At 44.3% G+C, this 21,977-nt stretch overlaps 1 protein-coding gene across 10 annotated transcripts in view; it reads right to left on the bottom strand.

Annotated features, from left to right (window-relative positions):
* The window catches only part of scn8aa (sodium channel, voltage gated, type VIII, alpha subunit a), a 132,843-nt gene that overhangs the window by 65,600 nt on the left and 45,266 nt on the right, over positions 1–21,977 (bottom strand). For 5 of the 10 annotated variants that reach the window (XM_037245885.1, XM_037245889.1, XM_037245893.1 and 2 more), the window contains exons 6-11: positions 20,560–20,651; positions 12,922–13,137; positions 12,616–12,679; positions 9,473–9,614; positions 2,626–2,832; positions 2,268–2,549 (exon numbers count right to left, since the gene is read on the bottom strand). In XM_037245885.1, the coding sequence (XP_037101780.1) occupies positions 2,268–2,549; positions 2,626–2,832; positions 9,473–9,614; positions 12,616–12,679; positions 12,922–13,137; positions 20,560–20,651 (1,003 nt within the window). Of the gene's footprint in view, positions 1–2,267; positions 2,550–2,625; positions 2,833–9,472; positions 9,615–12,615; positions 12,680–12,921; positions 13,138–20,559; positions 20,652–20,870; positions 20,963–21,977 lie in introns of all 10 variants that reach the window. The other 5 variants (XM_037245886.1, XM_037245891.1, XM_037245890.1 and 2 more) reach the window with 2 other exon arrangements.

Below are 21,977 nucleotides of genomic sequence, written 5' to 3'. Positions count from 1 at the left end.
ATTAGGGGTGTAACGATTCATCGATACACATCGATTAATCGATATAATGCTCTACGATTTATTGGCATCGATGCTAAACGTAAACATCGATTTATATCGCCGTGTTTGACCTCGGACATTAGACGCGACTTTATTTTGAAATCCAGTTCATTGTTGCTTGCTTCCTCTTTCCGGGAGGAGTACGCGGCGTGCTGTGTTGTGAGCAGAGCAGGCACGTGAAAGGGGAGCCGACAACTACGCGGCTCCTGGGCTGGTGCTATGGCTAGTGTCCAAGAAGACGAGGAAATTCGCTCCCCTTTGGGCTTCAAGTCATTCGTTTGGAAGCACTTTGGATTCCAAAGAAAAGATGGCTCAACGGACAATTAAAATTATTGTAAATAAATAGTTCAGTAATGCACTTTAAAGTTAATGGTATTACAAAAAAAGAAAGAATATTCATTTTTCTTTACTTATATGAGAAAAAATATAGGAATTCGATAAAGTTCAGTGTTAAAATAAGCACTTTGTATACTACAATACTCTTGTAATTTCCTAAATAAAGAGTTTGCAGTACCTTGTTGATTTTGCGTATGAATTGTTATAAATCAGGATATTGTTCTATATTTTTTATTTAAAAAAAATAAAAATAAAAATATCGATCGTGGAGCACTATATCGTGATGTATCGTGAATGAATCACAGCAGGCTTTAAGATATCGGCAATAATTGTATCGTGGTCCTTTGTATCGATATGATATCGTACCGTGACAAAACCCGCGATTTACACCCCTAATATATATATATATATATATAAACACACACACGTACACACACTGTCGCATTTTTCAGGTTTTTCATTCCATTGTTCTGAAGTGATATTTAATGATCCCCAGCATCTTTGTGTTTGTAAAATTAAAAGTAAAAATTAAAAATGGCTGATTACACTCCCCCAAAGAGGGACTGTTCACAAAAACATTGGGGATTGTGTGGGGGTTGATAGGTCAGCGGTAGCTAGTATTACTGCAAAGGTCATTCTGAAAACCAGGTGGGCAAAATTGGGATGTTACATGAGTCATGACAACACTAATCTGTGCTGCTGCCAATATCAATCCAGCCTGTGAATAAAATCGCAACAGGCTCAAATGAAATGTTTTGGTCTGCCTAAATGTAAAGTGAACAGCAATTGCAGGCAAGCACACCACATTACATAAGTCCCATTTTGTGGTTCTCAGAAGACCACACTATGCAACTGCCTTTGCAAAGCTGCAGGATTGCTCCCCCTAAAACATTCATGTTATTACTGTGAATTATTCAGAGCCTGAACGTGGGCACGTCGACACATCTGCCTGCTGGACTACACTGTAGCTGCTCAATACCAAGCTCGTTGGTAAGTACATGCATCCATCTATTTTTTTCCAACGGATTTTCCTCACGAGGGTCAATGACGAAAAAAATTAAATATTTTTGATAATTCAAGCTATGCACTCATGAGTCATTCATGTCCAGTAGACAACTTGAAATCATCCTGAACTTGCGGAGGGCACTGGTGTCTTGGTCTTGCAAACACAAAGTTTAGGAAGAATCGTTGAAAACGTCTTACGGTGTTCACGTTATTGAACACCTTTTTTGTTATTTGACAGAAAATTGAAATTGTTTCATGGGGTTCATCTTATTTTACTATGAGGCCACCACACTGAACCTAATTCTGTCTAGCATCAAAAGTTTAATTCTCCAAGTGATTTCTACCTTTCTCTTTGGCTTTTCTCAATACTTACTTATTCTGAAACAACATTGGTGGTACAAGAGGATAAAAGAATGAATAAAATAAAAGAAACGGTCATTGTCATGGTTAATAACGGAACACAACTTTTCTACGTAAACAAATTCTAAGAGATATCCGTGCATCCAGTTTTTGTCTCAGCTGCTGGTCTGCTGTTTAATGTTAACTAATAATGTGCAGTCAACATTGTGATGGTTGGTGTGATACTGGGACAAACTAGCAGCACTACTTATGTAACATACTGTAAAGCACTTGGCAAAAATGCTTTGTTCTTTCTTCATTCTTTTTCTTTGTTTATCTTACTTCATACTATATTGTTTTGTATGTATCTTCGAAAAACTTGCGAGTAAGGTGCTCCCTGACACCCAACGTGTCATTGCAATATTTGTAGTCGTGTTGCTGATTGGTCTATAATAGCCCTTTGTCAGTGACGGGGCCCATACGATCGCGGGGTTCGACAGAACTTGAACGTAGAGGCAGCACTGTAAAGTAAGAGATTTGCTCCTTACCTGGTTCATAATAGAAGATTTTCGCCCCAGGCGGTTATCAGGAAACCGGAAGCGGCTCCTCTTGCTGCCGTCGTCCGACTCGGACTTGACAAACTTTTCACTATCGCCTTTCTCCTTCTCTTGCTCTTTTTGTCGCCACTTCTTTTTACGGTTGCGCCGCTCTTTGGCACTCTTGGAGCTCAGCTTGGACATCTCAGAAGAGCTGCATGACAGCCGCCCTCCTCCGTCATCCTCGACCGCATCCTCTGATACTGTTCCGGCTGAGGTTGCCATGGCAGCAGTCTAATGATAAACATAAGCATTAATAGCATATATGTAACAGTAACAGCAGGATAACATGCTTTCAAAAACCACTGACTTGAGCTTCTTCCTGTTGTTTTTTCAGCTGCTCCAGCATGGCCTTAAACTCCTCCTCCTTCTGCTGGGCCTCCTCCATGGTGGCTTGGTTCTGCTCTTCATAGGCCATGGCCACCACAGCTAGGATCAGGTTGACCAAGTAGAAAGAACCCACAAAGATCACCAACACAAAGAAGATCATGTAGGTCTTTCCTGCCGCCCTCAATGTCTGTTGGAAGGATACATTTAAATGATGAGCTTTGTTAGTAGGGAAACAAACACTGTAGGTTTAGTGTTACAGTTAAAGGTTTGTTGTCTTTAAAGGGCCTGTACTATAACAGAAAATAAACCTAGTTTCTAAAAATGGAACTTTACAAACACAAAAGTGTCAGCCGGCTCGTGGCTCAGCCAGGAGGCTGGCCCCGGAACGTGTCACAACACACAAGGTCGGCTTGTTGGAAAGAATGCCAGCACCAGATTTCCAGTGAGGGGGGTGACCCTTCATCTTGAGTGTGGCCGTTTAAAACACTTCCTTTTCGGATAGGAGGCGGAGGTGGTACCCCACACGTGGACTTCAGGGTAAATGTAAGTCAAATGAACCCTTACCAATTTCAGTTGAATATGTAACAACGATGAACAATTCAGCTTACATATAAAGCCTCTCGTAACACGTCGTGTTTGCGTATGTTGGGGACTGGTGAAAGGAAATATGTAGACATAACAGGGCACTTTAGCTTCAGAGAGACTGCTCAATTCTTGCTCTTACATCAGCCACGAAGAGACTAATCCCTGTGATATGTTGAAGGTGTCATAAGTAGAGAAGTCCATGTCAATTTTGGTGCCAATTGATAGCTGTTTTTGGACGATAGTCTGTACAATGATTTCCAATGGGGAAATTGTGATTGCTTCTGGACTATCTGCCGCACCTGATTATACGTAGCACCAGCTAAAATTAGAATCTTGTTTTACATAACATTTATTAATAGAGATGAAGGAGCTCTGCAAACATGTATAGGTTTCAGCGACTAACATAAATTTAATGTGCAGGGAACAATAAATAAAAATGGAACACTTACAGGGGTAAAGTTGGCAATGCGATACGTGCTACACGTAATCTCCGGAGAAGACATGACCAGAAAAAAAACACTGAAAAGGGTGACGCAACAAGATGTCAAGATATCAAGACGCCTCTAGTGGCCGGAGGAAACCTCTACAGCAGGGGTCCCCAACCCCCGGTCCATGGACCGGCACCGGTCCGTGGGTCACTTGGTACCGGGCCGCCAAGGCGCACAGGAAAAAAAAACATTTTTTAAAAAAAAAATTTTTTATTGACGATCAATTAATTCTGGTCAAGACGCTCATCCCGGTCACGTGATATGTTTTGCAAGAAACAGAGGAGTTTGGAAAGCTTCTTCGGAAAGGGAAAAAAGCCCAATAAGGAGACTGAAGAAGAAGAGGCTACCACTTCTAAGAAAAGGAAAGCTGCATTTAAAAGAACTTTTCTGGAGTCATACCTAAAATATGGATTTATCGCCACAGGTGACTCTGAGAAGCCAAGCGCACTCGGTATATTTGGCGACAGGCTAGCTAACGAGGCAATGAAGCCTTTAAAACTGCTTCGGCACATGGAGACCAAGCATCCTGCATTAACAGACAAACCTTAACCACTTCGGGTGTCATTGTTTCCGATTACGCCTAGATGGGGCCGGCTCGTTTCTGAGAAACGAGCTCAGTGCTCCTACTAATTCAACGTAATGGTGAGTTTTATTTTTATGTCGTTTATACTTGTTTTTATGCCAGTCATATCATTATATTTCATCGTATTTATATATTTATTATACATGCATTATTTATTTATATAAATGTGTTATTTATTTATATAAAGGCCGGTCCGCAAAAACATTTCTGACGCGTAACCGGTCTGTGGCGCAAAAAAGGTTGGGGACCACTGCTCTACAGTACAGCAGCTCTATTTCCTTCGTTAAGAGCCAAAGAGTTCCCCACGGTGAGAGTTGGCGAGCAGGTGTGGGCATACATACTACATACATGTGGGCTTAGCGTCTGTATATTGGGGTTCACCCCAGGTGACGAGAAGGTCGCCTCCTTCTGGCTTTGGTTGTGGGTACGGGTGCTGACTGCTGTTTTTGCTTATGCACCAAACATTAGTTTGGATTAAGGACTCCATCGTTTTTCTGGCTGACTTCAGTGCTCACGTGGCCAATGAGAGTGAGCCCTGGAAGGTTACAATTGGGCAGAATGTCCATTCCGATCAGAAGCCAAGCGGTGTTCTGTGACTGGATTTATGCGCTTGTCACAGATTGTCCATAACAAACACCAGGTTCAAACATACTGTAAGGGGCAATGGTACCGTATTTTTAGGACTATAAATCGCGGGTTTCTTTCATAATATGGGTGGGGGGGCCACTTATACTCAGGAGTGACATATGTGAATTTTTCACAAATTTTTACTTGATCATTAACACTTTACTTACTCGTATCGTTGATCACTTCACGTTATTTTCACTTTAAACCGCATGAGGGCGCACTATGGCTGTGGAATAATTGGAGCCTCACTGACAATGAGTTCCATCCACTGACTTCCGAAGTCGGGAGATTTAATGATTTGGAGTGACACAGATTATTCGATAAACTTGGAGCCGCCAACTGACAACGAGGCTGACGTCAGCGGGGCATGTAGGTCTGGAATCGACAGCTATTTTTTTTGTTTAGCTTTTTTTTGCACAGAGGATGAATATTCTGGTGGATTTAATGATTTGGAGTGACACGGATGGTTCGTTAAAATTCTTATTTGCATTACATTTATTTCATATATCTAGTCTGTCGGTCAGCAGTCCACGTAGTTCCGGCGTCAACAGCTGTATTTTTCTTTTTCTTTTTGACACAGAGGATAAATATTCAGATGGATTTAATGATTTAGAGTGTCACAGATGGTTTGTTAAAATTGTTCTTTATATTACATTTATTTGATATATCTAGTCTGACGTCAGCGGCACACGTAGTCTTTCCGGCGTCAAGTCGTGTGTGTGTTTGCGTGTAGTTTTTTTTTCAGTGACACAAGACTAAGATTCCGTTGGATTTAAAGATTTGGAGTGACACGGATGGTTTGATAAAATTGTTGTTTATATTATTGTTATTTCATACATAGTTTATATATTGTTATATGGGCCTGTAGAAAAATTTGAACTGCAACGCGCCGCTGACGTCGGACTTGTTTACATATAGGAGGACAAACGCGATCGATGGCTTTAATGATTTCGAGTGACACAGATGGTTTGATAAAGGTGTTATTTATGTTATAGTTATTTGAATAACTGTTATTGTTACATCAGGCCCGTTCTCAGCTTCTCGTTTGTGTTTATGTCACGTTAGCATACCATATTGTTTAGCCTGTTGTTGCTCGTTCATGTCTGTTCTTGGTGTTGGATTTTGTCGAATAAATTTCCCCCAAAATGCGACTTATACTTCGGAGCGACTTATATGGTTTTTTTTCACTTTATTGTGCATTTTATGGCTGATGCGACGTAAATTCCGGAGTGACTTTTAGTCCGAAAAATACGGTATATGCAAATGGCACCAGGATAGCAAAGGCCTCAGTTCGATGATCGACTTTGTGGTTGTGCCATTGAATTTGCGGCCACATGATTAGGACATTCAAGTGAAGGGAAGGGTGGAGCTGTCCACTGATCACCACCACCCAAAGCTGGGGGAAATGCCAGTCCAACCTTGCAGACCCAATCATATTGTGAGACTTTACTAGGAACATCTGGCAGAAGCCCCTGTCAGAAAAGGTTTCAACCCCAACTTGCACCAGAACTTCACCCACGTCACATGGGATATGGCATGGAACATAGTCTACTCAGGAACATGGCAGGCATGGAACATGGTCCATTCAGACTCAATGTCTGCATTGAGTCTGAGTAGACCGTGCCTCCATTGTTGAGACGGCCGACCGGTGCTGTGGCGACAAGGTGGTCAGTGCCGGTCGTGGTGGCAACCCTCAAACCAGATGGTGGACACCAGCGCTAAGGAACTCCATCAAGCCGAAGGAGTTTTCTGGAGCCTTTTTTGGCTTGTGGGACAGCTGATGGGTACCTGCTAGCACACAGCTGATGGGCTGATACTAGCTAAGCAGGAAATAGCCTTGGCGGTCACCAAGGCAAAACTCTGGCATGGGAGGAGTTTGGCAAAGGCACGCAGAATAACTTTTGGACAGCTTAAAAAAAATTCAATTCTGATCAACCATCCAGCGTCTCAGTACACCATCACCACTGTATAATGGAGATGGGGCACATTGTGAATGGGTGGGGAGAATATCCCTTAGAGATAAGGTGAAAAGCTTGGTCATTCGGGAGAAGCTCAGAGTCAAGCCGCTGTTCCTCCGCATTGAGAGGAGGCAGATGAGGTGGCTCGGATATCTTGTCAGAATGCCACCTGAATTGTTGTGTTCCGGGTGTGTCCCACTGGGAGGTGGTCTGAGGATGACCAAGAACACTCTGGAGAGACTAATGTCTACTGTCTGATCTGGGAACGCCTCAGGATCTCTCAGGAGGAGCTGGATGAAGTGGCGAGGGAGAGGGAAATCTAGGTTTCTCTGCTTAAGCTGCTGCCCCATGACCTGGCTTCATATAAGTGCAAGAGAATGAATGAATGAATGAATATTGGGGATTGGGAGGGACCAATTCCTTCACTATGAGCAGCTAAATTCTACAATTTAAATTCTACAATTAAATAAATCAATATAACTAGTAAAAACCCTAAAAATCATCAGTTGTGTTACAGGATTATGGATATTACTGTCACGACTCGTCCCCCGGTCATTCCATTATTGTGTATATGTTGGCATGGTCTCTGTTTGCGTCGCCCCTCCCCTCCTGTGTCTGTGTCTCACAATGTATGTAATCGCCGTCACTTGCCTCTTGTTACCTGTCATGTATTTAAGTCCTGTCTGTGTGGCACTCCCCTGTCGGATTGTTCTCGTCTTTCTGTCCTGTCCAGTCTTTGTCTGTTTCGGTTGGTTTCAGTTCGCTTCTGCGGGTTAGTCTGTCTGTTCCTCTGCCCTCGGAGTTAATGTTAGTTTCCCGGTTCTCCTGTTGGTTTGTTCCCCTCATCCTCCCTTCCAACTCCCTTTTTCCCCTCAATAAACCCTGGTCCAAACTGCATTTGGTCGCCCTGCTACATTCCTTCCGTGACAGAATAATCCGACCACTTCAGCGACCAGCGGCTGGACCAACCTCCGCCACCAGTTTCCGTATCCGGGACGCCGGACCCACGTGCGCCAACGGGATCCACCCCAGCGTCGCCAGAACCAAAGCGTCGCCGGACCTCATCCCAGCGGCGCCAGACCCGCGGCCGTCGCCGGACCTCGTCCCACCGCCGTCGGACCCGTGGCCGCCGTCGGATCTCGTCCCAGCGGTGCTAGACCTGTGGCCCCCGTCGAAGCTCGTCTCAGCACCATCAGGCTCGCGGCCGCCATCGGGCTCCACCCCAACGTCGCCGGACCCGCGGCATCGCCGGGCCTCGTGCCAGCAATGCCGGGCCCGCTATCATCCGAGACCCCGCTTCCGAAGCGGGAAACACGCATCTGTCTCCTGCTGCTGCGTGCGGCTCTGGCTTCCCGTATGCCACCGTGTGTGCAGCTGTGACTCCTGCTGCTGCATGCATCTCCACCTCCCAGTTGCCGCAGAGCGCCCTTCTGACTCTCCGTATGCTGCCAAGCGCGGTTCTGACGCTCCGTTTGCCGCCGAGCGCGGTTGTTTCCCCAGTTGCCGCAGAGCGCGGTTCTGTTTCCCGAGTTTCCGCCGAGCGCAGTTCTGTTTCCCGAGTTTCCGCCGAGCGCGTTTCTGTTTCCCAGGTTTCCGCTGAGCTCTGTTCGGACTCGCCGTGTGCCGCCGAGTGCGGTTCTGATTCTCCGTTTGCTGCTGTGCGCGGTTCGGACTTTGTCACAGACCAGTGGGGGTCATTGGGAGTGGTGCGCTTCCGCCCCCCCACGCACACCGTGTGGGGGTTTGTTTTTTTGGGACATCAGGAGCCGTCCCCTGTTGTGGGGACTGTCACGACTCGTCCTCAGTCATTCCATTATTGTGTATATGTTGCCATGGTTTCTGTTTGTGCTGCCCCTCCCCTCCTGTGTCTGCTCATAATCTATGTAATCGCTGTCACCTGCCTCTCGTTACCTGTCATGTATTTAAGTCCTGTCTGCGTGACACTCCCCTGCCGGATTGTTCTCGTCTTTCTGTCCTGTCCTGTCTAGTCTCTGTCAGTTTCTGTTGGTTTCACTTCTGCGAGTTAGTCTTTCTGTTCGTCTGCCCCCGGAGTTAATGTTAGTATGCCGGTTCTCCTGTTGGTTTGTTCCCCTCATCCTCCCTTCCAACTCCCTTTTTCCCCTCAATAAACCCTGGTCCAAGGTGCATTTGGTCACCCTGCTACATTCCTTCCGTGACAATTACACAATAGCATTTCTAACTACTATCAAATGACCTATTGCTACCCGTCAGATTTCCTAGGGCTACGTCTTGCATTTCTGAACAAGTATATATGAACAAGTACATTTCATGAAAGCAGTTATAATATTTGTGCTGTACACTAAGGTTAATGCTGTCTTGAGCAATTGATCATTACATTGAGTGTGTGTGTGTGTGTGTGTGTGTGTGTGTGTATGTATGTATGTATGTATGTATGTATGTATGTATGTATATATATATATATATATACATATATATATATATATATACACACATTCAAGATTCAAGAGTTTTTACATACACACATACACATATACACTTACGTATATTGAGTGTTGCTTAGTGTGACAGGGCATTCATCATAGTGGGTGAACAAGTCAACATTACCAGCATGTAGAGGTTTTCCCAAAAGTCTTGTGTCATGAGGCGAAAAAGAGCCAGGAAGGCCCATCCGAAGCTGTCGAAGCTGGTGTAACCATAGTTTGGATTTCTTCCAGCTTTCATACACGTGTATCCCTCCGGGCAACGGCTGAGGGAGGCAGGCAGCAAGGCTTCAGAATGACACCCAAAGAGTTGTACAAAATATGTTGCTGGAAATTTTTTAAACCAGTAGTGCACCTCGCCAGATTGTAACATCTCAGCCAACTAAAGGATTAACTCTTTTTTTTGCATTTATTCTGAAAGAATGACAGGGGCCTGAAAATAAGAATATCCACAGAAAGTTAAGCTATGTTTAACATTTTTAATTTGGTAGACAGTGATGGTCATCGTCCTTCGCCCCCGAGTTTCCTTCCCTGAGTTTTTATCAGTATTTCAGCCATGCCCAGTCCAATTCTGCCAAACACCGTTGAGAACGGATTTACTGGTACCACATCACACGCAGTTGATGCATACCTGACATGCAAATAGACAAAAAATGAATAAATAAAACTTGTATACCGTGTGGTCCCGCAGACTGCAATGTCCTGTTTTGTTTTTTTATTACCACACTGTGCGTGTGTGTGTTGGGTTTGTCTTGTTAGTATTATTTTTTTACTTTGGCTGCCTGTCTGCTTGTGCTTCTGCGTGTGGAAGTAGAAATTATGTTCTCAAGGCCGATTGGCTCTCGTTGACGAGGGACAGACTGGGGTCCACGTGGGTCAGGGATGGAAACTCAGGGACTGATGGTCGATACCCACATCTGTTGGTAGGTGTCTACTTCTTGTTTCTGGTCAATTGAAATTGGCTTCATAGGACTTTCGGCTGGTATCAAGCAGCTTTTTGTGGATGAAGGACTGAGAATCCACATTTTAATTCTATGGCTATTCTCATCACTGGCTTAAACACATCATGGGATTTGGCGTATCTTTGCGAAAACAAAAGTTAGACCCAATATTGATAACAGACGAGTGCAGGGTGGTGGATGTAGTAGAACAGGTGTGTCGAACTTAGTTTTTTGCAGTCCACTTTGGAGATGCAGCTTTCCTCCGACGGTCGTTGTGACAGTGAAACCAAATCAATGTTTAATCATCTCATCACATTATCACATCCATCCATTTTCTATATATATTACACACACAAAAATGCTAGATTACCGTATTTTCCGGACTATAAGGCGCACCTAAAAACCTAAAATTTTCTCAAAAGCCGACAGTGCGCCTTATAGTCCAGTGCGCCTTATATATGGATCAATTGATGAATTTGTTGATCCATACTGGTTGTACACAGTGCTCTGCCAAAATGTTTCAGTACGTTTTAGTACGACTAGTAAATTACAAGGTCGCATCGCTTCCCAACATTACGGCAACTGTAGTCAGGGGGCGTCACCGAATAGCTGTTGTACCCGCGAGGCTATTTCATTTAAAAATAGGCTGCTCCGTTAATGTTTCGAGTAAATTTACAGATTGATATGGAAGGGAAACATAGGTAAGCAGTACCAATGTGTTAGATCGAACTTTAGTCAGTTCCGATCATTTTATAGGAGATCGTTTGAGAAACGCGATTGTTTACACTTTGCTGAGGCTCATGGGAGATTGCGAGCTGAGGCTCATGGGACTTTGCGGATGGCTAATGCTATAACGATAGCTGCTATACGTACCAGGCTATTTCATGTCAAAATAGGCTGCTCTGTTACTGTTTCGAGTAAATCTACGGATCGATATGGAAGGGAAACATAGGTAAGTAGTACCAATGCGTTAGATCGAACTTTAATCAGTTCCGATCATTTTATAGGAGATCGTTTGAGAAACGCGATTGTTTACACTTTGCTGAGGCTCATGGGAGATTGCGAGCTGAGGCTCATGGGACTTTGCGGATGGCTAATGCTATAACGATAGCTGCTATATGTACCAGGCTATTTCATGTCAAAATAGGCTGCTCTGTTAATGTTTCGAGTAAATCTACGGATCGATATGGAAGGGAAACATAGGTAAGTAGTACCAATGCGTTAGATCGAACTTTAGTCAGTTCCGATCATTTTATAGGAGATCGTTTGAGAAACGCGATTGTTTACACTTTGCTGAGGCTCATGGGAGATTGCGAGCTGAGGCTCGTGGGACTTTGCGGATGGCTAATGCTATAACGATAGCTGCTATACGTACCAGGCTATTTCATGTCAAAATAGGCTGCTCTGTTAATGTTTCGAGTAAATCTACGGATCGATATGGAAGGGAAACATAGGTAAGTAGTACCAATGCGTTAGATCGAACTTTAGTCAGTTCCGATCATTTTATAGGAGATCGTTTGAGAAACGCGATTGTTTACAGAGGGCTCGTTGGTTATTGGCTAGTGGATGCATACCGCAACCCTAGTCAACCTCAGTTTGTTGCAGTATAGCTTCTATTTTATGCGCCTTATAATCCGGTGCGCCTTATATATGGACAAAGTTTTAAAATGGGCCGTTCATTGAAGGTGCGCCTTATAATCCGGTGCGCCTTTTAGGGCGGAAAATACGGTACTTGCTTTGAAATCAAATGTCAAAGATAGAAGTTTGTTCAGTTACTGTTTGTCACTGTAAAAATAAAAAATAATGTAAAAATCAATGTTATTTATTCCACATGACAAACATTTTGGTACAGATTTTAGTGAGGGTCGTGGAAGTGGACAGACATGATCTGCTTTCACGGGCCACATAAAGGGATGTTGCAGGGTGGACGTGGCCCCCAGGCCTTGACTCTGACACCTGTGTCCTAGAGGGAGGGCTGCACCGCTGTAAGAGTGGTCACAGCCAACTTCATTCACGGCCAATCAAAGTGACTCCTTTAATTCCCTTTAAAGGGGAAGTCAAGATAAAAATGCTCTTCACAATAATGTGTGTTTTTTCGTGCCCCCACAAGTCTAAATACTATTTGCTTTTGACTGAAAATGACATCACAGAGCTCAAGTATTGAGCCAAACTTGTTTTCTTGGTTTGTTCATGTGACATTCATAAGTACGGAATTTTCGCTTTAAGAATCTACCAAGTACAACTTTGATCAGCGTCGAGATTGTTTTGGACCTTAAAGGTCAGCTCATTGCAGGCACATCAAGGAGGACTAAGTACAGATACTCACCCCGAGTCTGAGCTGTTCCCACAGAGAAGAGCATCTATTTGGCCGGGCAGGAAGTAGAAATTTGCTGAAGAACAAAAAAAGAGTTGTGCATTGAGGCATTACAGTTACGATTTGTTTCTTGAATGCCCATCAATTCATTCAGGTCTTTGGTGCAATTTCAGTTCAGCTCATTTAACATCAATTCTTTTTGTGCCAAATTGACGTACTGTTTTCCTGTGACGCCGCATTGGTTGAGTTACATGCATTAAGTCCACTGCAGCAGCTCTGAGACATCAGACACAAATCCTGCCCTCTTTTACCACTTACTGTTGTTCATGATGTACGCATCCCAGTCGAAGCTGCCATTGACCGGGTAGCTTTCGGTTATGTTGATGGGCCAAATGACACACTTGTGGCGCAGGTTGCCCATAAAGAGCTGCAGACCGATGAGTGCAAAGACACTGAGGCAGAAGACGGTCAGGATCATCACATCAGAAAGCTTCTTGACCGACTGGATGAGGGCACCCACGATGGTTTTCAGGCCTGAGGGGGAGGAGCCATGCAAAGAGAGCACATAGAGCAATGACGCACAAGAGACCCATTCGGCAGATGTGAATCCTTCAACACTGCTTCTACTAGTGGGAATAGACTGTTTTCAGTATATTGGCCAGCGATGTCATAATCTCACGATACAGCGATAGCGTCATACATGATTTTTTGAGGATATTTTGTTATGATCATTACATATAAGTACTGTCCCAACAATATCAATAATCTCGCAATTTAAACAGCGTGTAGAATATTTTGCCATCAAGTGGTAATAAAACACAATTACCTAAATTTGAAGTGCTTGCATTTTGAAGCACACACTACGGTGCTTCAGAGAGACCACACTTTCACAAGCCTACCTCCAATTTCTTTAGAACGGGTGCATGCAAAATATTTCACAAACAACATCTAGTCTTTCCTCCAAGTTAACCATCAAATTTGTGATTGGGTGAATGTCTTTGAGTACCCGTAGCAGAAAGATGGCGGTGAGACGTATTAGCGTCCTGTACAATGAGGCGTGGCCCATGTAAAATAATTAATGATTACGAGACTCATGATTATATAAAAAAATATATATATTGTATTCATGTGATAGAATAAAATAGAAAGAATGAAAATTTAAAAATAAAAACATTCTACACACTGTCTCTTTGGAGAAGAAAATAAACTAACAGAATTAAACAAACAAAGATGGATGCATTCTATGCAAAAGAGCATCCTGAACATACAGTTTTATTTTAGGTCTTAATTATGTTTAAATATAGATTATATGTTTATTTATATCTGTAAACATCTTTAATCATCATAATGACACACAATTGTATAAACAAAATCAAACAAGAAATATCAAAGAGCCTTCCCACTCTTTTTAAAATGATCGTAGCAGAAGAATCGAGTGGTGTTTGCATTTCGTTGCCAATCGTGCATGGCTTGAAAGAGAGGGGGAAGGCTGCAGAAAAGTGAGAGGAAAGCACGGAAGCACAACAAGGGGCCATGAGACGGAAGCACAGGCAGGGGTGGGGTGGGGGCTGGGGGTGGGAACCACATGCAGGTCATTTAAACTCCAAGGCTGAACAGGTAGCAATTCAATGCCAGCGCCATGGCATGTGGCTGCTTTGCTTGACCGCCTGGTGTAGGTGTCACTATGTCATCTTTGTGCCACCCTGCAGTCTCTCTCGTCCACACTGATGACAATGTCACATTACCTTGGCATCCTCTGCAGCCAACATTCACACTGGGCCAGCAGGAAGGAAGTTAGATATGGAAGCAGGATGACCCTCTTTTCATGCATTAGCGCTGGCTTCACCTCTTATATACCTCTTATATTATGGTATAGTCACTGGCTTCACATAGTCTGGAGCAATGTTCCCTCTAAGCTGCGCGCGTGCGCAATCGCGCACTGCCCGCACGTTCTCAGCGCACAAGAAATCTATCCAGCGCATAAACATGCTTGTTTGTTTCTTTGGTTGTTTATTTGTTTGTTTGTTTGTTTGTTTGTTTTGGGCAAGTTGTTGTTGTTCCAGTTTTAGCCTGAGTACAAAACTTGAAACTGTTAAACAGTTCCCAAAACATGAAACGAGGGAGAATTTGACATAAAATTTTACTGTGTCCTTAGAGTGAAACTTTTGAATTGGGCTTGAGACTGATTTAAGGATTGAATTACAGTCAAACCTCGGTTTTCGAACGTCCCGGTTCTCGAACAAATCCGAATTCTAACGAAAAATTCGAGATTTTGTTGCTTCGGTTGTCGAACAAAATTCGGAGGTCGCGAGATGAGGCGAAAGGGAAAAGCTCTGCCGGAGGTGGGAGTTGAAGCTCTTCCTGACAGGGGATTCTGCCAGACGTTCCCAGCAGACCCTCACAATACGTTTGGGCCTGCCAGGTCGGACCGGCATCTTCCCCCACCATCGGAGCCAACCCACCACCGGGTGGTGATCAGTTGACAGCTCCGCCCCTCTCTTCACCCAAGTGTCCAAAACACGCCTGGAGACTCTGAGGTGGACTCTCCAATCTCTGGGGTCGAAGTCACTGAGGTAGTTAAAAAACTCCTCAAGGGCAAGGCCCCGGGGGTGGATGAGATCCGCCCGGAGTTTTTAAAGGCTCTGGATGTTGTGGGGCTGTCATGGCTGACACGCCTCTGCAGCATTGCATGGACATCAGGGACGGTGCATCTGGATTGGCAGACTGGGGTGGTGGTTCCCCTCTTTAAGAAGGGAGACCGGAGGGTGTGTTCCAACTATAGGTGAATCACACTCCTCAGCCTCCCTGATAAGGTTTATTCAGGGGTGCTGGAGAGGAGGGTCCGTCGGAAGGTCGAACCTCGGATTCAGGAGGAGCAGTGTGGCTTTCGTCCTGGCCGTGGAACAGTGGACCAGCTCTACACCCTCGGCAGGATCCTCGAGGGGGCATGGGAGTTCGCTCAACCAGTCAACCAGGACCCGAGAAAACCCGACCGTGCAGCCCGGATGCTGACTGACTCCATTCGTTATTGTATTTTCTTTATTTTGAGGATTGTATTAACCCCTAATCATGTCTCCAAAGAAAGCAAGTGGGAGCAGTAAAGCCATCCTAAAACACAAAGACGCTCTTAAAGCAATGCGACAGTGAGCGCCCGGCGCGCTGCGGTTGCGCGATCGGACCAAATTAAGCTCCCTGCGCACTGAGGTCCACTTAAATTTTGGAAAGTACATCAGGATTTTAAAAATATTTTCTCAATTTCAGCGACGGCTCTGTCACAATAATGCGACCAGCACGGTGGAGTTGCGCGTTCGGCGGCCCACTACGGTTGCGCGTTCGGCGGTGCGCTACAGTTGCGCGATCGGACAAGAATGCGCAAATGAAAAAATGCTTAAAAAAGGCGTTTTTTTAGTCTTGGAACAGATTCATTTTTTTCCCATTATTTGTAATGGGAAAAATAGATTGGAATTCGAACGATTCACTTCTCAAACCGCCTTCTGGAACGGATTGTGGTCGAAAATCGAGGTTTGACTGTATTATAATTAATGGGTGTACTGTACAGAGAACCACTTTAGTGGTGCTTGATAAATGCAAGTAAATAGTATTTTCTAACATTATTTCCTAAAAATGAGATACCTATACAGTGATGCTCTTATATTTGAACTGCAACATTTGTGTCTATACTTCAGTTTTAGTAATGCAGGGTGTCCATAAAGACTCTTTACAATTTTAAGAATTTAGTACAAAGACAGTTAATGAGATATCGTAACCAAATTTGTTTTATTGTGGTTGTCAAAGTTTTTTTTCCTAGCTCCTTTAAAACAATATTTACATCCCTATCCCACCGAGGGGCCAACAATTGCGAGAGTTTTCAAAGGGACCAAATGTTGCGTTTTTGTCAAGGTTTAGCAGGATTTGTTCAGAATCTCAAATATTTGCCAGATGTTTGGCTGTACTTTCGCTTGCAACAGGAAAAATCACTAAAACAATCGACGGACAACTAGCAAAGATTTGGCTAATGTTTTTTGAAGATTTGCGAGCTTGAACGAACTCTGGCGTGAACATGCATTTTGCTACCTTCGTCACCAGTCAAAAATGTTTGTCCTTTATGATTCATCATTTAAATACAGGCTAAGACGGTACTTGATAGCTTGCCATGTTCTCTGTAGCATCTTCTCATCAATTTTGCAATATCTCTTTCAACAGCCAGAAACACACCATTTCAACCTGATGATGATGAACTTTAATATAAAACACTAATTACAATACGTGGGAAAAGCTCTGCCGGAGGTGGGAGTTGAAGCTCTTCCTGACTGGGGATTCTGCCAGACGTTCCCAGCAGACCCTCACAATACGTTTGGGCCTGCCAGGTCGGACCGGCATCTTCCCCCACCATCGGAGCCAACCCACCACCGGGTGGTGATCAGTTGACAGCTCCGCCCCTCTCTTCACCCAAGTGTCCAAAACACGCCTGGAGACTCTGAGGTGGACTCTCCAATCTCTGGGGTCGAAGTCACTGAGGTAGTTAAAAAACTCCTCAAGGGCAAGGCCCCGGGGGTGGATGAGATCCGCCCGGAGTTTTTAAAGGCTCTGGATGTTGTGGGGCTGTCATGGCTGACACGCCTCTGCAGCATTGCGTGGACATCAGGGACGGTGCCTCTGGATTGGCAGACTGGGGTGGTGGTTCCCCTCTTTAAGAAGGGAGACCGGAGGGTGTGTTCCAACTATAGGTGAATCACACTCCTCAGCCTCCCTGATAAGGTTTATTCAGGGGTGCTGGAGAGGAGGGTCCGTCGGGAGGTCGAACCTCGGATTCAGGAGGAGCAGTGTGGCTTTCGTCCTGGCCGTGGAACAGTGGACCAGCTCTACACCCTCGGCAGGATCCTTGAGGGGGCATGGGAGTTCGCTCAACCAGTCCATATGTGTTTTGTGGACTTGGAGAAGTCATTTGACTGTGTCCCTCGGGAAGTTCTGTGGAGGGTGCTTCGGGAGTACGGGGTGCCGAGCCAACTGATAAGGGCGGTTCGGTCCCTGTATCACCGATGCCAGAGTTTGGTCCGCATTTCCGGCAATAAGTCGGATTCGTTCCCAGTGAGGGTTGGATTCCGCCATGGCTGCCCTTTGTCACCGATTCTGTTCATAACTTTTATGGACAGAATTTTTAGGCGCAACCCAGGCATTGAGGGTGTCCGGTTTGGGGACCTCAGCATTGCGTCTCTGCTTTTTGCAGACGACGTGGTGCTGTTGGCTTCTTCAAGCCGTGATCTCCAGCTCTCACTAGGGCAGTTCGCAGCCGAGTGTGAAGCGGTCAGGATGAGCGTCAGCACCTCCAAATCCGAGGTACTTTTCTTCGGTCGGGAAAGGGTGGAATGCCCTCTCTGGATCGGGGATGAGATCCTGCCCCAAGTGGAGGAGTTCAAGTATCTTGGGGTCACGAGTGAGGGCAGGATGGAGCGCGAGATCGACAGGCGGATCGGTGCAGCGTCGGCAGTAATGCGGACTCTGTACAGGTCTGTCGTGGTGAAGAGAGAGCTGAGCCAAAAGGCAAAGCTCTCAATTTACCGGTCGATCTACGCTCCTACCCTGATCTATGGTCATGAGCTATGGGTCGTTACCAAAAGAACGAGATCCCGGGTACAAGCGGCCGAAATGAGTTTCCTCCGCAGGGTGTCCGGGCTCTCCCTTAGAGATAAGGTGAGAAGCTCGGTCATCCGGGAGGGACTCGGAGTAGAGCCGCTGCTCCTCCACGTTGAGAGGAGCCAGATGAGGTGGCTCGGGCATCTCATCAGGATGCTTCCCGGACGCCTTCCTGGGGAGGTGTTCCCGGCATGTCCCACCGGTAGGAGACCTCGCGGACGACCCAGGACGCGCTGGAGAGACTATGACTCTCGGCTGGCCTGGGAATGCCTTGGGATCCCCCGGGATGAGCTGGATGAAGTGGCTGGGGAGAGGGAAGTCTGGGAGTCCCTCCTAAAGCTGCTGCCCCCGCGACCAGACCCCGGATAAGTGGAAGAGGATGGATGGATGGACTAATTACAATACAACAAATGTGGTTCTGATATCTTATCAAATGCTTGTAAAAAAAAAAAAAAAAACACTTAACGTAAAGAGACTTTATGGACACCCTGTATAATGTATACTGCACTCACCGCAGTTACATCCGAGTCCCAGAATGCACCGCAATAGCAAATGCCTAGGCACATTGATTCAAAAAGTAACACTGCATGTAATTTTTTTCTCTGAAGTTTGGATATGAGGAAACTTCAAAAATGTTTGGAGTGTTCTGAATTGTGCTAATTACTAGGTACTGAATAATTCATACTTTAAAATTCAACAACTTGGATTGGCTCCTGACTTAAGTGATTCACTAATTCCAATTGATCCATACACAATTGGGACAAAAACATCAACAGTTTTAATGGTTGATATACGTAAATGAATATCAAAGAGGTGGAAACATTATGTTTACAGGAACACAACTTCACCGCATTGAGTGGCCAATGAAAGCAGCCATGAACTGTCAAATCTTGGATAAAATCATCCTTTCCTTAGCGAGCTCAAGATCGAGATCCAGAATTTTGATGAGCCGAGACATATTGCCAGGGCAACGAATCAGTTGACTTAACGAGCATAGTGTCATAGAGTGGCCCAGACTCTAATCCTCAATCCAATAGAATAGAAGTAAAGGCAAGCTTGCAATTTTCAAGCAGAAACCAAGAGTTAAAATTCCTAATGTGCAAACTTGGTGAAACAACTACAAGTATGTAGTTTGCCAACAAGTGTTTCTGCACCAAGTACTAAACTTACTGTATATGAGTTAAACCTAGGGACCAAATACTTACTTTAGTGAATAAAACAGACAATATTGTACCACTTTGATATCGTGGGTTTTCTTTGCGTATGCTTTCTTTTACCAAAATCAATAAACTACCATAAACAATACACACTTAATGTACACAATCAACAGGGATCCAATTTGCCCTAATGTATTACTTCATGAGATGATTAAAAAAATGAATTGCATTGTACAATCTGGCCTATTTGTAGTTACGTTACAGACAACTAATATCTGTTACCTACGGTATATAAATTGAAGAAAACAAAAGCAGTCTTGCATAAATGAGGCTGTCCAGAGGACGCATGACATCTGCTCAACAACGTCCATTGACTGACATAAAATTTTGGCTCAGAGTTACTGATGAATATCAAAATGTTGTTCATGCATTGCATCTGCAACCCTGTACAACTGAGCGCACTGATTATTTTTCTTTCTGGGTTGCATAGACCAGAGGGAAGGGGAATCAATCAAGAAACTAAAAACCAAACAAAAAGGAGGAAAAATTAAACTATCAGTGCCTTTTGTCAGCCAAACTCTCAGTAGATTAAGATTAGAAAAGCAAGTGACTGAGAAGCATCATGCAGCATAAGATATGTTGACAAACTAGGCTTGGCAGTCTTCATACATTAAGAATTTGGGTTTATGAGGGGAGATGATGATCCTTTTTAGTTTTCATGTGCAACAACATTACTGAGTGACTTATTGCAATTTTTGGGTCAATTTGAGAGATTATTATTATTCAGATAGACTAACTGATTTTTGGAAAAAAGCTAAACACGCAACAACAGTGTTAAGAGTTGGAGAAAAGGCATCTGCTTATTAAGCAGGGGTGGAGGTGGGGTTGGTGGAGGTTGGGTCACAGCTGCAGTGAAAACCAGCCTCATAATGAGAGTGCTATTGGGGCAGGGGAAGAGTGCAGACACATTGGAAGGCCCTAGAGGAGACTGCAAAGCCTATCAAAAATGTATTAGTACCATTTTTGATAATTTTGGAGAATAAAAAGAACTAAAAAATGTCTCTCTCCAATTGGTTTGCTGCTGCTTGAAAATCATAACCATAATCATTGTGAGTAGAAAAGAATGGGTGGGAGGATCAGCCTTAGTGTTTAAACGGAGTCTCACCTGGAATGACCGAGATAGTTTTCAATGCTCGGAGAACTCTGAATGTTCTCAGCGCAGATACATTGCCCAGGTCCACAAACTCTGTTATATATCTGGAACAGGGGAAGGATCACACACAGAACACACACGATGACCAAAACCAAACACGGCAAGAGCACAACACCAGCGCACCAGGAGGAAGAACGACGCCACTCACAGACCCTGTCCATGGAGGAGAAGGGTGGAAGGGAAAGAAAGGAGGACACACACACCTAACACTGACCCCGCCCATTCACCCCCCCCAGGCACCACCCTGCCCAATACTGTCTTACCTGGAATGACAGAAATTGTTTTCAATGCCCTCAACACTCTGAACGTGCGCAGAGCTGAGACATTGCCTAGGTTTACAAACTCTGTTATATACCTGCAGGATCAAACCACAGTTACAACAGCGGATTATTTTCATGTGCACACATGAGCACAGGGAAACTGTACAGGTGATAGGATCAACAGCAATGCAGTGGTACTTCCACTTACGAGTTGTTCGAAATACAAGAAAATCTTGAACACAATCAGGAGGAATGCATACAGAAAGACCATAAAACAATACTCACCGGCATATACATATGTATTCTTAACCCTTTGTGAAAAATGAGTGTCATCGTTCCTGAGTAACTATGATCTTCTTCTGTGTCTCATCATTAAGTTTATATTTTTTAAGTCACAGGAGCGAATAAACGGCATTCCCATTCATTTCAATGGGAAAAGATGATTTGAGATACAGCATTTTCAGTTACGAGCATGGTCATGGAACAAATTAAACTCGGAAGTCAAGGCACATAAGCTCATAAAGAGAGAGTACAAAATGCACAATCAACCATAATGTACTCCACCAGACATGCCTCCAATCGACCTTTCGCGAACATCCACCTCAATGAGACGTTTCCACTCCGAAGAGATATTACCTAACTCTTAAATGAGGACATTTTAGCAGCATGTCTTTGAAGGTTTGAAGCTAAGACATACAGATGACTGAGCAAAAGCAAACATCGCTTTAAACACCGTTCCTCAGTGTTGGGACTAACGCTGTCAGAAGTGGATTTACAGTCAATGTTATGTTATGTCTATGTTAATTGTTATAACGCAGGTACAGTTACTAACAGTGAAATGTAGTACCGACTTACCGTATTGGCCCAATTATAAGAAGGTGATTTTTGCATTGAAATAAGACTGGAAGACTGGGGTCGTCTTACATTCGGGGTCTAGACATTATACCCATTCACAACGCTAGATGGCGCCAGATATCTTTAAAGCGAATGCTGAATTTAACTCCCCAGGCCAAAGCGAACCCCTGTCACGAAGAATAAAAATAAAAATAGCGGTAGCACGAAGAATAAAAATAAAAAATAAAGGTAAGAAAGAAAAGAGAAGAAAATAAG

Source organism: Syngnathus acus, chromosome 2 (assembly GCF_901709675.1).
Source record: "Syngnathus acus chromosome 2, fSynAcu1.2, whole genome shotgun sequence".
Classification (NCBI taxonomy): domain Eukaryota; kingdom Metazoa; phylum Chordata; class Actinopteri; order Syngnathiformes; family Syngnathidae; genus Syngnathus; species Syngnathus acus.
This window is presented reverse-complemented; position numbering and strand designations above follow the sequence as displayed.